General features: G+C 50.5%; 1 protein-coding gene across 4 annotated transcripts in view; it reads left to right on the forward strand.

Annotated features, from left to right (window-relative positions):
- The window catches only part of MICAL2 (microtubule associated monooxygenase, calponin and LIM domain containing 2), a 161,475-nt gene that overhangs the window by 103,453 nt on the left and 43,381 nt on the right, over window positions 1-14,641 (forward strand). For all 4 annotated transcript variants that reach the window (XR_003791352.1, XM_029207067.1, XM_029207068.1 and 1 more), the window contains exons 9-15: window positions 2,107-2,364; window positions 3,535-3,650; window positions 4,496-4,622; window positions 5,267-5,357; window positions 6,499-6,646; window positions 7,702-7,901; window positions 8,299-8,405. Coding sequence is in view for 3 of the 4 variants with exons in the window: in XM_029207067.1 (XP_029062900.1) it covers window positions 2,107-2,364; window positions 3,535-3,650; window positions 4,496-4,622; window positions 5,267-5,357; window positions 6,499-6,646; window positions 7,702-7,901; window positions 8,299-8,405 (1,047 nt within the window). In the remaining variant the exon portion in view is untranslated. The remainder of the gene's footprint in view (window positions 1-2,106; window positions 2,365-3,534; window positions 3,651-4,495; window positions 4,623-5,266; window positions 5,358-6,498; window positions 6,647-7,701; window positions 7,902-8,298; window positions 8,406-14,641) is intronic.

The raw sequence follows: 14,641 nt of genomic DNA on the forward strand, positions 1-14,641 counted from the left end.
GGGAGCTTGGTTGCCAGGTGCGTAAGGTGGACGTATACACATCACAGCTGGTCTCTCAATGCCGAGTCCACCCTCATTTGAAGCAGTGCACAGACATTGTCTGACCTTCTCTTCTGGTCTACTGCTTCTTTCCAGCTTTTCACTTGGGGTGACTAGTCTTCCTGTTGGATTCCCCACCCTTCTCTCATGTTTACTGCTTCCCTCTCTCCTTCCCCACCTCTGTCCAGAACTGGGCCTGTGCAAAATGAGGTCCAAATTCGCCCCCTGCCTTTATCTTCATTTAGCACTCCTTCCTCAGCTCTGCCCACTTTATTACAGCCCTGTTCCCACTTTTTCTCTCTCATCCTTGCTTTCATCTGTTCCCTACAAGTCTGTTCTGCCATCCGCCCGCTCACCTGGGACCTCCTGCCCTGCAAGCCCCTATGGCTCCTCCCAGCAGCCCTGGGCCAGGTGCCTGTCATCCCGGCACAGCCGGGGGGTCTGCCCCTTGGCCAGGTCCCCACAGTCCTGCGTGTGGTTTCAGCACCAGGTGCCGCCTTCATCATACAGTGTCCACATTCATCCATCACCCGGTCCTCCGCAGGGGTTGTTGTGGCATGTTTTGAAGAGGGGGTATTTTTGAGATCTCTCCATTCACTCTTCCACACCTTCAAGAAGGAGAGTGATTATGTGATGTAAGAATAGGTAAGAGAAAGGAAAGCGAATAATAGGAGCTCCAGCCTGGACGCCACGACCTGACAAAGGGCTCTTGGGCCAATGCTGGGTTCCATTTAGTTGACGTGGCTTGGATGTGGAAGTATTAGAATTTCTGGGAAATCGTGGCTGTTGGGAAAATTGCCACAGTAGGTCACTGTTTGTAGTTGAGGAGGTGCCTTCTTAGACCTTTCTAAATGCCCTTGCTGCTGCACTCGGTGGGTCTGGGATCACTTCACCATATGGTGTGGTTTGTGCCATCCTGATTTATTAGGGACAGGAATTCCCAATCATTGAGAACTTCCCAATTCCTAGGCTTTGGGCTAGGGAGTCATGTCCACGGTCTCATTCAGTCCTCACATGGTCCTATATAGGGAGTAGATTTTGTTAGTCTCATTTTACAAATTCACATTTTACAAGTGAGAATATGGAGACTCAGAAAAGTTCAATAAGTTGCCCAAATTTATGCAGTCAGTGAACAGAGATGGAATTTGACCTGTTGATCTCATTGACCCAAGGCCTGTGTTGGTCTTATACACTAGTCCCTGCCCCCTGCCCCAAGGGATTTGCATTTTCTGTGTCACCTTTTGGGAAAGATAGTCTTTTAGTTTCTATAGCCACACAATGAGCAGATTGGACTCTGGGAGACATCCTGTAGTTCATTGCCAGTGTTCCTCCAGGGTGGATATACTAGTCCTCTAAGCTGAGGGTTCTCTACCTCCCAGCAGGGAAGTGTAACAATTAACACTGTAAGAGCAAAGCAGAGCCCCGAGGAGCCCTCAGCCTGTTGAGAAAAGGGGTAACTGATCGTGGAGAGAAAGTTTGAGAGTTATGCCAATTACCCATTTCTTTTTCAGACTTGTCTGACTGCTAGCCGCAGCATTTCTGGACCACATTAGCTTAGCTTCGTCCATTATAAAATCAATCTTACTCATTTGCTCTTTTGTCTTTTAGTTTCACTGAAAGTTATCACAAGGACCAGCCATATGAAACATGCTTCTATATTTGCTGCAGGATCATTACTGAGTAGACTGTTCATGACAACACCATGTTCTCTGTCAAAATTCCTATGTCAGACGGTTATTTTAGAATTTAGTGCCAGGAAAAAATTTCCTCCCCTAGGAATTTCCTTGCTTCCTTCTTTCTGATAAGGAAAGCCCTGTAATATATCACATTTCCCTCTTGCCTTGGATGCCAGGAAGCTCAAAGCCAAATTTGATGCTTAATCATAACTCTGTTAATGTTCACAGATGGCTGAGTTGGTTCCTCTTTATTCCCTTGACCCCCATTTTCTATTTGTTTTGATTCGCCTCTCTGCAAATCCATTCCATGTCCTTTTACAAAGAAGTAGGTATGACTCCTTGCCCTTTTGAGGGGCAGGTTGTTACACTGTGCTCTTGTTCCTCCTCCCAGGACTATATCGACACAGAGATGCTGCTGTGTGCAGAGAACGTGAACCAGGACAACCTGCTTTCCTACGCACGCGAAGCTGCAGACTTCGCCACCAATTACCAGCTGCCGTCTTTAGACTTTGCCATGAACCATTACGGACAACCCGACGTGGCCATGTTCGATTTCACCTCCATGTACGCCTCCGAGAATGCAGCCCTGGTGCGCGAGCGACAGTCACACCAGCTGCTCGTGGCCCTGGTGGGCGACAGCTTGCTTGAGGTACCGCCTGCTTTTGGAGCCCCCTCGTTCCTGCTGGCAGACAGATCCCCACATTGCTGTTCTAACTGGCAACATCTGCTGTCCTGCAGCCCAACGGAAGGACAGGCTCTCAGCCAACTGGCAGGACTCTGCCGAGCCCGTCCTGGCCTCAGAGCCTGACCTTTGACGAAATTTAGAGGGGTCAGTTCTGCCTGTATACAGGCAGGAACACTTTCTCTTGCCCCTCTGGGTTTTTCTGGGCCGACTTCTCGGTTGAAGTACAAAATTAAGCGGCCCGGGTCAGGCCATCCTTCCCAGAGCATGCAGATCCGCAGCTGGTTTGAGACTTCTTCCTCCTCTGGGTGGATTTCTGTAGCCTGTCAGCATCGAGTTCGAATAAGAGCGAGAAAGCAGTGTGGGCCCCGAAGTCCATGGCCTCCCTGCTCAAAATTCTTGCCAGAAAATGTGCAGACGCTAGGAGTCTTACATTAAATGAATGATTTCAGAAAGGGTAAATTTTTATCTTAATGTGAGCACTGACCAAAAAATGTTGATGTATTTATCCGAAGTTAGCATCAAGTTCCAAACCACGCTTTGGGTGCACGTGGAACAGTTTAGTTAGAACTTAGCTTGGTGAATCAATGCTTGCTCACCACTGCGTGCGGACTCTAACCTAAGCTCCTTGCTTAAGCACTCAGCACCTCCCCTGCTTCTGTCCCAATCCTCCCTCCCAGCTTTCCCTCTCCCGGTACTTCCCGCCCGTGCTCTCTGCTGCCCCCAAACCAGACGGGCTGTTTTTCCATCCGGCTCCGTCATTTTCCCGCCACCAAGTCTTCGCCCACACTGTTCTGAACGGATCAAGATCAGAATCCTATTCATACTTTAAAATCAGCACGAATGCAACTCTTCCCTGAAGCATTCCTTGATTTCTGTCTCCCTCCCTCAGGGTGGTGTTGCCTCTGCCTTTTTGAGCCCCCAAAGCAATTTTGCTGTTCCCGTGTCATAGCACCCTTGCATATGACTTTGTGCTACAGCTATTGGTGTTTGTGGTGAGTCCCAGTGGACTGCCTGTCACCTCTCTGTCCCCCCAGTGCCTCGCACAGGCCTGGCAAACACCAAGTGCTGGATAGAATGGGATGGCGTTCTGGGGATCACTGGAATCAACTAGAACTTTGCATGTGTCCTTTGCAGCCATTCTGGCCGATGGGCACCGGCTGTGCCCGCGGCTTCCTGGCAGCCTTTGACACGGCGTGGATGGTGAAGAGCTGGGACCAGGGCACTCCTCCCCTGGAGCTGCTGGCTGAAAGGTGAGTATTAACAGCAGGCCCCTCAGCTGGAGGCAGGGCCGGGTCAAAACTCAGGCAGGAGAGGGAGTGAGGCTGGATGAACCTGGAGCTTCTGCTCCCTCTCATCTGCCTTCCCACACGTGGCCTGATTTCATCATTGGGGTCCCCAAGGAAGCGTTCTCTGTCATGATCTCCCTCCCCCAGTGACTTTCCGTGGGGGCCAGGCCCTTAAGCCCTGGATGCCAAAGAGAAATCTTCAGGGCGGCCCTGAAGTTGGGGTTCTTGGCACTGCTGGGACACTGAGGAACCAGAAGAGGTTTAGGGGAAGCTTCCATTGCAGCACTGAGTCCCACTCTGTTGGGGGCTGGGTGCTCTCACCTCCCAGGCCTCTTCTGCTGCTGAGATCCTGGGCTTCCTCCCAGACTCCTGCTGCTGGCCACGTGGCTGTGACAGCTGGTGGACCAGGATAAGTCAGGGCTGGCGGGTGTGGACGGGCCCCTGCTGGTCTTGGGTGTGGAGACCTGTGGTCATGGGGGACCAGCCACAGGAGGCAGGGTGGCTGAGTGGCAGTTATAGCAAAACCGCAGGTCTCTGGCCTGCCAGCTCTGAGTCCCTGCCCTCTGCCCTGGGGAGGAGGCCAGCCTCACCATCTCCCAGGGTCCCTCCTGCTTCCCCTTGACCGTGTTGACCCTCCCCCGCTTTGCAGATCTCGAGAACCAGGAGGGCCAGGCATTGCTGGGAAGGGTTATGCAAACACAGATCTAAGAAGCTCTTGGGAGCAGGGGAAGGCGGGTGAGGGGAGGAGTGGAGAGAAGGCCGGAGGCTGCAAGAGCAATCCTTGACCTCTCTGCTCTGCCTTCCTCCAGAGAAAGTCTTTACCGGCTGTTACCTCAAACGACCCCAGAGAACATCAACAAGAACTTTGAGCAGTACACATTGGACCCGGGGACGCGGTACCCAAACCTCAACTCAAACTGCGTCAGGCCCCATCAGGTAAGGCCTTGCCCGGAGTCCTGTGTGGGTCACCAGGCACTGAGCGGTGAGAAGTGGGGGGTCACCTAAAATCTTGGCACATCCTTGGGACCCATTGCCTCTTGGCCCAAAGGTGAGGCCAATTCCTCTCTCTGGGAAAGCCACAGAGTAAAGTAGAGTCAGCATCTCTCTAGCCAACAGGAGAGAACTAGAACACATGTAAGTGTGTGTCCACATATGTACCTGTATTTACGTATGTTTATTTGTCACTGAGCATATGCATTGCTGAGCATACCTCTCTCAAATAATCTACTTGATCAAATATCAAGTTCTTTCCATCCGAGGTCCTAGAGTCTATTTTTTCTCCCATCGACTTAAGAGTCACACAAGCTCTGACCTCTTCAGTCAATAGCACAAAGAATGGTGTGAATTTTAAAAATCAGCCAATTACATATATTCACACTTGAGTTCCCCCACGTTTGGGTGGATGACAGATCCACTTCTGTCTCAAGTTGCTGGTTCCCTTGCTGAAGGTCATGTCCTTCGGCGAGAGAGGAAAAGGGCAGCCAGTGTTGATGAGAGGGTGGGGTGGGTTCAGCGGCCCTGCAACGACTAGGGTTTGGGGGAAAACTAGCAGACAGCTGTGTGTCCTCTCTCGCTCCTAGGTGAAGCATTTGCACATCACTAAAGAGTTGCACCAGTGCCCTCTTGAGAGGCTGGGCTCAGTGAGGAGATCTGTCGGCCTCTCCAGGCGGGGTAAGTGGCCCTCCTGGGACCCCAGCTTTGCAGGGAGGAGACCTGCTGGGTGGCCACTGGGGCACAGGCCCTGCAGCCAGCCTGGCTCTGATCCAGTGACCTGCATGACCTTGGCCAGGTGCCTCTGCTCTCTGCACTTCAGTTTCCTCATCCGTAAAACCGGGACAAGGACAGTACCAACCATAGGATCACTGAGTGGGTTAGAGGCGAGCGCTTGACACATTAAAGTGAACCGGACTGACTTCCCTGGGACTTGCTTTTCTTCTCCTGTTGTTTCCAGTATGAGAAGTCTTGTCTCCCCAGCTAGATAACAAGCTCCATGTGCTTCACTCTTTTCTTGGGCTTCCAGGGCCTGGCACAGTGCTGTGCACAAGGCTGGTGCTCAGTGTAGAGGGAAGGGGTGATGAAATGACCAGCTTCCCAGCGTCCACCCGGCTGTGCTCAGGTCACCATCCTGCTTAAAGACACACCTGGCTTCCACTGCCTGCCCAGACCTTGCATCCTGCCCGCCATCGGGCAAACTCAGCCTCACCAGCCACCCCTCCCTGCCTTCCACACCCACACGCCCTGCTGCTGCCGGCCTTTAATAAACCATGTCACATAACATGGCAGGTTTCTCTAGATTCTTTGCCACGGCACAGTCCTTTCTGTTTTCCTGGAGATCTCCTTCTGTCCTAGACACTCTTCTAGAAGCAGTCAAATGCACCTCCTCCATGACCCTTTCTTTGGCGAGTTCCCCTGCCCTGGTAAACTCTGGCAAACCCACTCATGTGCTCCCCTGGCACTGGGTTTCTCTGTTATTGTCACCCACTTCTGTGTCTGTCTTCCCCACAAGATAAGCATGTTGTTGGCAGAGTCCATGTCACCCTCACCTCTATGTTCCTAGCCTCTAACCAGGACCTGGCCAGAGGGCGTCTCAGGAACTCTTTCCTGCAGGAGAGCATGCTTCCTGTCCCAACATCCTGCCCTCCTGCATGCTCTCGACAGGACCCCCTCATGAGGCGGCAGCTGTGCCCACAGCCCCTGCCTCAGTGCTGTTCCTCCTGGTCCCCACCCGTGGTGGCCAACAGAGCGGGTCCCCAGGGGAGCTGCTGAGATTTCTGTAGAGCGCTTCACCACTGTCCATCTCCTCTTGCTGCAGAGTCAGACATCCGGCCCAGCAAGCTCTTAACCTGGTGCCAGCAGCAGACCAAGGGCTACCAGCATGTCAACGTCACAGACCTGACCACGTCCTGGCGGAGTGGTCTGGCCCTGTGTGCCATCATCCACCGCTTCCGGCCTGAGCTGATGTGAGTTTGGGGCTCAGCTGGACCTGGCGAGCCCCTCATGGCCCAAGGGGACCCTGGAGACAAGGGAGACCAGGGCTGTTCTAGATACGAATCTTCAGCATGTAGATCAGTATTTCTCTTTGCATACTTTGAATTTGTATTTTTTCTTCGGCTTGTTCTTTTCCCTTTGCACTGATTATTCTGCCAGCAACTTGTTGGATCTTCATTCCTTCTATGTAAGGAGCAGAATGACTCAGGCTCGGTGACTGATTGCACTCATACACCAAACCCCTTTCATTTGGGAAATTTGAGTGTTCACACCTTGGAGCCCTACCCTCAAGAGAGGACTTATGGGCAAGATGTAATTCTGGGGACCAGCTTGAGGGTTTTACAGCCAAAAGAATTAGATTTGTGACCCAGATCTTTTAGCTGTATACTGTTGGGCAAGCCCCTCATCTTCTCTGAGTTTGCCGTCTTCATCTATAAATCAGGAATAATGGCAGGGTCATTAGGAAGATTGGATTCTGTTTGTGGAAATGCTTTGTGATGTTGAAAGCACAATACATCTATTATGTTGTGTTTAAATCAACTGCAGTGTAACCTCACACCCAGGAGCAAATCCATCCAGAAGGCTGGATGGAAACCTAGTAAAGTTTATCAATTGGTACCTTTAGGAAATGAGGTTGCCTTGAGAAGGGGATGAGGCTCTCACCTCTTACTTTATATAACTTGATTCTTTTATTTACAAGAAGCCCATATCACTTTTGTAATTGAAAGGAAAAGAACGAATGGGAACTATTTAAAAGTAAAGTAGTTCATAAATTTTCCAATTATTTTCTGATTTTTTTCATCCCAGGTAGCAGATGACATTTTCATGGCCCAGATCTGATTGGTTCCACCCTGAGTGAGGACAGGGTTAGCGTCTTCTGGCTGAGCCCCCCTGAGGGGTGGGGGGTAGCGGTGGAGGGATTGGAGCAAGGGCATTGTCACTTGCAGTGCTCCTTATGGCTAAGTGTGCTCAGCTCTTCACCCCTCTGCATCCTCTCCGAAAACTTCACCTTGTTCTGATTCTCCAGCAACTTTGACTCTTTGAATGAAGATGACACTGTGGAGAACAACCAGCTGGCATTTGACGTGGCCGAGCGTGAGTTTGGCATCCCCCCAGTGACCACGGGCAAAGAGATGGCCTCAGCCCCGCAGCCCGACAAGCTCAGCATGGTCATGTACCTCTCCAAGTTCTATGAGCTCTTCCGGGGCACCCCGCTGAGGCCCGTGGGTAAGGACCTGGTTTCAGGATGAGGCTTTGCCAGCCCCTGAGCCTTCTCTGCCCCGTGCCCACATCTGGCTGCTCTTCACACTGATGTCCTCTGTTCTGGGGCTGACCCCTGCCCTCCCTTTGCCTTTGAGCCCAAACAAGGGTGGACCTCACGCACCCAGACCCATGTATGTAAGTGGGTCCTGTGTGGCAGGTGCCACATGGGGCTGGCCTGCATCTGCCCTTGTCACCGGGAGATCACTGACAGAGTGGCACCAGCCCTCTGTGCAGGCCACTGACAGCTTCAGTTGGGGGTGAGGGAATTATTTTGGAGGGGCCTTGTCTCAGTGACACCCCGTGAGCTCTGGGGGAGCAGTGGAAGGATCTGGATCTCAGTCTTACTTTTATTTCCTAACAGATGCTTGGCGCAAAAACTACGGAGAGAATGCTGACCTTGGCATGGCCAAATCATCCATTTCTCATAACTATCTCAACCTCACGTTTCCAAGGAAGAGAACTCCACGAGTAAGTTTCGGCCTGGGTTTGTTTAATTTCTTCTTACACGTGGATGGGTGAGGGGAAGGGAGATGCCACGTGCTGGGTCTGTTTACGCTGATAAATTACCCAGATCGAGTGCTCAGGAAGACATGAGTAGAACTCAGTCAAGTTCCCCTGCACCATGTAGCCAGCTTCAGTGCCTTCAACGTGGTTATAGGAAGGGCAGGGTAGAGAGCAAAGAGGACATGCTGGTGAGTATTTTTAAAAGTAAGTCAGGTTAGCTCTGCCTCCTAAGCAGGGAGATGGACACGATATCTCACTTTGTTAAGCAATTTAGATCAAGAGCACGACGGCCATTTAGTAGCAGAAGTGGATGATGAGGCTACATTTACATATTCTGTTCCATTCATTTTTTTTATTCATTCATTCAACAATGTTTACTGGGCCCTGTTCATGCCAACTTTAAGGCTGAGTGTTTTGTTTGTTTTTGATGAGGGGAGCAAATATACAGAGGTGAGTAATATATGGACCTTGCCTTTGAGGAGCTCAGAACCTAATAAAGAGATTCCCAAATTTTCCCAACTTATGGCACCTTTAGTGTCTTAGTAATTTTTTTTCACACTGCCCCCAGATCAAAAGAAATGCCTAAAATTTTCGTTTCTTAAGTAGTTATATCCAAATAACTTGGTAGGGGAATTTTGCAAGGTGTGTGACAGACATCACCATGCTTCCCTAGAAAATCTAAACTATCCTGCGGCTCCTCTCTGAGTTCACCCTGCTGCCACAGGGTGCCTTGGTGCGCAGTTTGGAAACCACAGGCCTAACGAGAAATTACAGGGTAATATGAATGACGACATCTCCATGGAAGGTATAATACAAGTTGCCTTGCTTGATGTGCTCATTTTACAGATAAAAAGTGGAGGCCCAGAGATGTTAGGCTGCAGGGGCTCGCACAGAGCTTGCCTTCCCTCCACTGACTCGGCAGAGGGCTGCAGGCCTCTGCGTGCATCTCAGTGTCTCTGGGTTGCCACAGGCTCTTAACCGCTGGCCAGTCATGCCTTTTCCTGCCAACCCCTCCGCCCAGGGTGGGGGTGGGGCTGGGGCCCCATGGCCTCCTTTCTTTCCCTGGGCTATGTGATCAGTGGTCACTTTTTCCCCTGAGGGCTGTGCTCCCTGGAAGGCAGCAGCGGTTGTGCTGACTCTAGGAACTGGGTACTTAGTGCTCTACGCGCCCTGTCTCTAGGAAGGGACAGGCTCGGGGGCTGGGGAGGGTGGGTGTGCGGGTCAGCTCGGGTGTAAGCAGAGCAGCTGAAAGGCTGAGCTGCACGCCACTGCCCTGTGCCCCTCTGCTCCCCGAGCTGCCCCACTCAGAGCCTCTGTGGGAGATGCCGTGACCCACCGTAGGTCACACTGAGCGAAAGCTGTCTTCCGGAGCCCAGTCATCGGCTTGCCCCACCTCAGCCCAGCTGCTTTTCCTCTGATGACCGAGGACCCCTGCTTTGGGCTACTCCATCCCAGGCAAGCCAGTGCAGCTTTTCTGGAAGCTCTCTGAGCCAAACATTTATCACTTTTCTCCGTTCACCCACTTTCCTTCCACCACTTAGCCCACAGCTGGGAACTGGAGAGGCATGTTTAAACCTTTCACTCACTACACCTCTGTTTACAGAGTGACCGAATTGAAACAGCCTGGCCAGCTGTGGCTAAGGAGGTGGGAATGGTCAAAAGTCAGCCGTCAGCCAGGCCCTCCAGGCCCTCTGAGGGCGCCGGAGCGGCACTCCACTTTGTCCTGGCTCTGCTAGCAAATGCAGCGGGGATGTGTGGGCTCTGCCCGGCCCAGCCCTGGCTGACTTTGGCCCACGTCCAGTCTCCTCCAGGGTGTGCTCCTTGGCTGCCCATCTTGAGAGCGGTTAAAATCCACAGATCTGATTCCTTCCCATGGCCCCAGTTAATGTCTAAAGTTTGCCCTACTTCTCGGATAGGTAGAGAGGTTAGGTCATTGAAGTAAGTGCCTGGTGTGGGCATTAGTTGTCCCACCCTTTTTCCTCAAACTGGTGGGTTGGTGGGTTTGCAGGGCCACTGGGTCATATTCTGCCCTGGCACTAAAACACCCCAGCATATACTGTCCACCACTCAACGCCAGTGCAATGGTCCGACCACGTGCAAAGTAACTTCTCCCCTTTCTATCATGTGTCTTCTTCTTATATCTGGATCCTTTTTTGGTCTGGAGAAATCTGTTTGCAATGCTCTTTGGTCTTAACATGTCTCATGACCAAAGAGTACTGAGTCCACTCCAGGTTGCCCCTGGACACGCACAGAGGAGGTCTGCACAGGAGACTGGAAACTGCACACATACACGGGGCTCCCCCGCAGTTATACAAGAAGATGTCAATGCAATTAGACACGCAGTTTTCACTGCCCTGGTTCACATGCCCCTACGGACTGGAGATGCAGGCTAGGCTGCGCTTGCGTGATTTTGTACACCAGCGCTCAGACACACGATCTGTATGTACAGGTGCATCTGTATTTGACCTCGCCCCCTCCTCTCGTCCCTCCATTCCCCTCCCTCCCCCCTCACTGACTTCAGAGGACCATCCTGATACGGGGATTGAGCAGCCCACCTTTGTTCACATGTGGCCTCTTAATCTGAAGAGGGCTCATTGTTTCTCTCCTGAGCCAGTCTTACAGTCTCTCTCCCTCCTGGTTTTTGATGTTGGTGTTAAATTCTTCTTTCCTCCCTAATCTTATTTTCCTGATAACATCCAAACTCCAGCAAAAGAGAACAACTTTGGGCAAAATTGAAGGCTCTTCCTCCATCCAGAAACTTGTTTATTTTAGAGAGAATGACTTTCCCATTCCACGCCAAGAGGGTCGTACCTCTGGTGAGTGGTAACCTACTGGGGTTGGTTATCTCTGAAGACTGGATGGCCCACGCCTGGGGAGGAGGAGAAGAGCTTAGGGATTCTGTTTTCCTCTTAAAGAAAAGCCCTTGGTCTGCTGCAGATCTGCCTGTGTCCCAGTCGGCAGCTAGAAGCCTTGTAGCATGGGACAGTTCCTAGAGACTCCAAAGCTCTTGTCACCAGGCTCACAGATGACATCTGAACACACATATGTGGTCTCTGTCTCCTGTGTGTGCATGTGAGTGCACGCACACACACACACACACACACACACACACACACACACACACACACACTACCTGTCTGTGCTCACCTCGTCTTACCATACGTGGGTAATGCCTAGATTTTTGTCCACTTCAGTTATGACACATATTATATTACATACATAGTTGAGGTGCCTGATCTTTGTTTTCCCCATCCTGGGCCCATTCCTTGAGGGACAACACAACACAGAAGTTGTCATTTGTCCCTGGAAAGCCCATCCTAGAAGACAGGTGGGTGGCCCCAGGATTTATCCTGCTCGGCTGGCTGATTCTGACCCAGGTCCTCCTCTAGCGCTGACCCTGGTGGTTTGGGGTTCACAAAGCATGACTCAGATCAGTGTCTGATCTGAGCTGGAGGGTCCCCCTCCCAGCTCTTCTCCTTGACCCTCCTTCACAGACACTTTCCAAAGATCCAGGGGCAGTTATGTAATCATTCAACACAGATTTACCGAGTCCCCGTATTTTGCTGAGTTCTCAGTGCTGGGGGCGCAGCAGTGAACAAAGAGGGCCAAGGTCTCTGCTGGAGGGAGCTGACCTTCCAGTGTGACTTCCTAAGTTCCTCTCACTCCCCTTCTCCAGCTCTTTTCACAGAACCACCCACCCAGCAGCCAAAACTCCCACTAGGGTTCTCGTACTTCTCAGTACGAGTCTTCAGAGACTTGAAGACGGCTTAGGGAGTCAACCTAGGTACTGATGCTGCCCGCGTCAGTTAGCACAGGGCTTAAGCAACGTGCCCGTCCCCATCCCACCCTGGGCACCTGTGGTCTGCAGGTCGCTGCTGAGGGTGATCGCTCTCCTGTTCTCTGTGTAACTGCAGCCTGGGATTCTGCACTGACTTATAGAATGGGGATGTAAGCTGAAGCCCAGACGACAAATACGTATTTGGGTCTGGTGGGGATTCAGCACGTGTTCAAACCTCTCAAAGTTCCTCAGCTTGTCTGCAAAATATTGTAATAACATAAACATTGCATTGCTGTGAAGACAACGTTGAACAAGTGTGAGCTGCAGGTCTGAGCTCCTTCTCTGGCACATGGAAGGGGCTCTGTAAATGATGGTCCCCATCCCATACTGACTAAATGAAGATGCTCGTTTTCTGAAAACGGTAAAACTAGTTGGGTTGACCACTGGCTTCCGTACTGCAACCATGATGGATCCAGCATTTTACAGTGTCATAGCGCATTTGCTCCTCTTGTTACATTTTGAGGAAGGCAGGGGACATGTGCTCATCCCAGTTTTAGAGATGGGGAAACTTGGTCTTAGGGAGATTATAATGCAGTGCCATATAGGTGGTAAATGTCAAAGCCAGAACTAGAATTCAGACTTTCTAATTCTGTGAATAGCACTAACCTAACTTAAAATGTCTAACCCTTATATAGCACTTCAGAGGAGAAGAAGTGTCTTATATACATGAATTTGTTCATCCTTACAATAACTTACTTATGAGCTAGATAGTATAGTATCTTAGAAGTGAGGAAACTAAAGTCAGAAGAGTTGGGTGATTTTCCTAAGGTCACTTAGCCGGGAAGTAATTCGTGTCAGAACTCGAACCCATGGCTCCATACTGCTCCGCCATTGAAGGGAAGAGCTCTCTTTCCAGTGTCACTGACCATCTTTCTAAATATCATGGTGGCCAGTATACTCTCAGGACACTGCCTACAATGGCCAACCTCTCTTCCTATGACCTGGATCTCAATTTCTCCACCAGCTAACTAAATATAAAGTTGGGGCTAAAATCACCTTAAGTCAGGCAGTATGGGAACGTGACTATCTTGTGCTGATCAAATAAATGATGAGATTGGTAGACATATGTCTTTGATTTTTTTTTAATGGAGAACACCAAGTAGTTTAATGAATGCCTTTTGGTATATAGAATCTTTCAAATCATTGGGAAATAATGACAAGAAAGTACCTTAGGGTGAAAGGGCAGGAAAAATTAATAAGAAAGTGAGTTATTTGTTTATTCTCATACTCTCTTGGGGCACAATAAGTATTTTCTTCCCCCTTGCACCCCAGTTCTCTACAGTGCTAAGCAGAGACCAAGGAGAGGGCGTTACGGAGACATTTTTGGCTCCCCAATAGTGATATACAGATAAGAAAAAAATTAGATAAATCTCTAGATTTGTGTTTTCTCAAGCTTTTTGTTTTAACCTAGCTCTTATCTGAGAATCAGTGCTTCCATGATAAATCCATAAGGAAGAACAGAGACCCTTTGGATTTGTATGTTGCTAACCACATAGACCGCATTTTATTGTCTCATGGGTCTGGCTGAATCAGAGGAGCTGATGTTGCCCCACCCACTTCCTTTCACCCCTCCCCCCAAGGATTTGGGGGTCTTCTTAGGCGCTGCTGCTGGGTACCCTCCCCCCAGGAGTGTTTTCTGTGAGCCTGCGGCTAACGTACTGAGTTTGGATCCAGGCAGGCTCAGTTGGACCAGTCACAGCCAGGGCTGCTGAATGCAAGAGAGTAAGATGTGTTGCTCTTTGAGGGAAAAGCCAAGTCCTCATTTAAGGTGGAAACAGGAAGAACAACAGAAACCCCTAAGACGATGCATGAAGTGTTCTTGTTGGGAGGAAACCCTGTACTTTCACAGGCTCGTCTCCAGGCCAGTGCAGGGCTCACAGGCCGTGGAGCCAGGCACCCAGACAGCCTGGGCCTCTAGGACCCGATGCTGTAAATAAGGTCATCTGTTTCTCTTGGTGTTTGCCCAAACATTTGGGTTGAAATCATTTCCGTTCACAGAATAATGATTTCTTAGAAGCTGAGGAGAATGTTGAAGGGAAGGCGAGGCCCTTTGATCTGTTGTTTTATGCTGCCTGAGCAAGGGAAGGGTCACGTTTTTGAACAAATATCAATGACTGAACTGTAGTTAATTTTGTCTTAAAAATTTTTAAGGTGCTGGTAAATAGGAGGAGGGGCGGGGTGATGGGGAGTGTAAGTGCAGGGGAGCGGGTGCTTGCCTGTGGAAGTAAGTTGAGTACACACTAGACTGTGTGCTGGGGGCTTTGAACATCACTGTTGATTTAGAACAACCAGGAGGTGAAGGATCCTCTGTGATGGGGCAAGGTGAGAATGTGTGGGGCTGACTGGGCAGCATGCCTGGGTT

This window comes from Monodon monoceros, unplaced genomic scaffold (assembly GCF_005190385.1).
Source record: "Monodon monoceros isolate NGI ecotype Baffin Bay Population unplaced genomic scaffold, NGI_Narwhal_1 Super_Scaffold_7, whole genome shotgun sequence".
NCBI lineage: Eukaryota > Metazoa > Chordata > Mammalia > Artiodactyla > Monodontidae > Monodon > Monodon monoceros.